The 2,326-nt window shown below is 36.6% G+C and overlaps 1 protein-coding gene across 3 annotated transcripts in view; it reads right to left on the reverse strand.

Annotated features, from left to right (window-relative positions):
• The window catches only part of mphosph8 (M-phase phosphoprotein 8), a 46,367-nt gene extending 45,018 nt beyond the window's left edge, over positions 1 to 1,349 (reverse strand). For 2 of the 3 annotated variants that reach the window (XM_015378904.1, XM_015378903.1), the window contains exon 1: positions 1,103 to 1,349. In XM_015378904.1, coding sequence (XP_015234390.1) covers positions 1,103 to 1,204 — 102 coding nt within the window. In that variant the 5' untranslated portion in view covers positions 1,205 to 1,349. The remainder of the gene's footprint in view (positions 1 to 1,102) is intronic. The other variant, XM_015378905.1, reaches the window with a different exon arrangement.
• Between the last annotated feature and the right edge of the window lie 977 nt (positions 1,350 to 2,326).

Below are 2,326 nucleotides of genomic sequence, written 5' to 3' on the forward strand. Positions count from 1 at the left end.
TACGACTTTATTCTCACAATGTTACGACTTTATTCTCACAATGTTACGACTTTATTCTCACAATGTTACGACTTTATTCTCACAATGTTACGACTATTCTCGTGACTTTTTTCTCGTAATTTTACGACCATATTCTCGTTATTCTAGGACCTTATTCTTGTAATTTTATTATTTTATTCTCATGTTTCTTTATTCTCGAAATACAATAAAAAAATCTAGCCTGGCCCTAATACTCTCGTAGTTTTATGACCATGTCTTTTGTGTCAGTAAATGTATTTTATTTGCATTGTAGTTTAGTGGATCACTTTGTGACCTCTATGTCTGTGAAAGGCGTCACCATATATAAATAAACATTACCTACATACACTGAGCAGCTTATATGACTTTATATAAATAAAATATGTCAAACTGTATTAAATCCTCATGTTGGAAAGGACGCCTTCGCTGACGGTCTAGCGTCACTAAAATACAAAATAGGCTGCTTGTTTACATTCTTATAAAAGCATCAACTGTATTTCGCTATTATTATTCTCCAAAATGGGCTAAGGCAATTTAAATAACTTAAAAGCATGCCCAGTTTCCGTAAAGATTACATAAAACCAGTTTTAACCTTTTATCAGTTTTCTACCAAGCTGCAAAAGAGCTAACATGCTAGCTGACTTTAGGTAACTCGCGTGCGTTAATCGCTTAAGTTACCAGAACATCAGATCCACCAACATGCACAGAGTGGAAACATTTTATTGTCTTTTTAGAGGATTGAAAGTGCTCGCTGTGCATAAGCAGCAGTAATAAAAACATTAGCCTGCCCGTGGCCTCAGCAGGGGTGAGGGAAGCGGACATCACAGGAGAAGTTGTGCAGGGAATCGGTGCAACGTATGGAGCAGCAGCGGGACAGAAAACAACAGCGCCGTTAGCACGCGCGGGTGGGACAAAATAAGTATTAACTGCAGCGAAATTTACTTGAATTGCATTTGGGGAAATATTTAATTTCCGTGATGACCCTGATCAGCGATTTAGCAGGGCTACGCGTCGTGAGAGTGGGGGGAAAATGCCAGCCATGTTTGTCGAGCTAGCCGGGCAGCTAATTAGCCGTTAGCTTTACCTCTTCCACCCGCATGTCAATGATCCTTTCCACTTCATATACATCTTCTTCTTCGTCTTGCTCGCTTTCAGCCGGTTCCACCTTATCTGCTTCAGCCGCCATGGTTGTAAGGTTGACGGTTTTATTCAAAATAATGCTATTTCAGACTGGGGGGTGGGGGATTCAGGCCGCCGTGTTGCCAGAAGCGCACCTCATCGGTACAGTCCGCTCTAATGGAGCTGCTGGCCGGACTGAGCGCTGAATCTGAGAACCAGCCGCCCTGTCTTCAACGCGAGGCGTTCACGTCCCCCACCTCCCGTAGTAAAAACGGAAATCTGGATTCAGTTTATGAAAAAAAAATAATAATAATAATAGCGGGAAAAAATGACGCATTTCTTTATGCAAGCTGAAAAAACAAATAATTTTTTTTCTTTCATCAAATATGTTCACAGATAAATAGCTTGGTCAAAACAAACAAACAAAAAAATAAAAAACTTCGAAATATGCCGATGTGTTAAAACATTTTACGTTTGAAGCAAACCTGTTAAGTTCATCAGATGCAATCATCTAATCCACCGGTCCTAGGGCCGAAACGAGTAACTGGATGAGTCCATAAATGATTATAAACTAACTTGATAAATGAATCAACTATCAGCACAAAAAGCTAACAATTATTCTATTAAAGATTCAATTGTTTATATATATATATATATATATATATATATATATATATATACATACATATATATTGATGGTTTACATATTACATTCCACATTTTTTTTTACTTTTTGCAATTAGCGAATCATGTTAAATAAAGGGTTTTGCAGACATGCATTTAGAAATGTTAATTTAGCTTAATAAAACAGTATTTTTAGAGTAGATTAAATAAAAGATTAATGGATTACTAAAATGATCAACAGATCCAGCTCTAAGTGATGCATATTTTAAAAGAGTCAAAAGTACCTTTTGAATAAAAGCCTAATAAATAAATTAATTTATTTTTTTGAGTCTTTACGTCACTAGTTTTCGACAGTAGGCTGACAGCAAAGGGGGTATGAGAAAGGGAGAGACATGCGACAAAGAACCACAGGTCAGATTTGAATCTGACCTGTGCAGCAATCCTTAATCAATTTATCTGTAAGTTTAAATAGCAAGTTTTTGTTATTTATGTTTTCATATAAGGTCTTTAACAAACAGAGTGATGTACTTGGACTGTCTTTAATAATACGTTTTTCACTTGTCTA

The sequence above is a fragment of the Cyprinodon variegatus genome, unplaced genomic scaffold, assembly GCF_000732505.1.
Source record: "Cyprinodon variegatus isolate N-32 unplaced genomic scaffold, C_variegatus-1.0 Scaffold181, whole genome shotgun sequence".
NCBI lineage: Eukaryota > Metazoa > Chordata > Actinopteri > Cyprinodontiformes > Cyprinodontidae > Cyprinodon > Cyprinodon variegatus.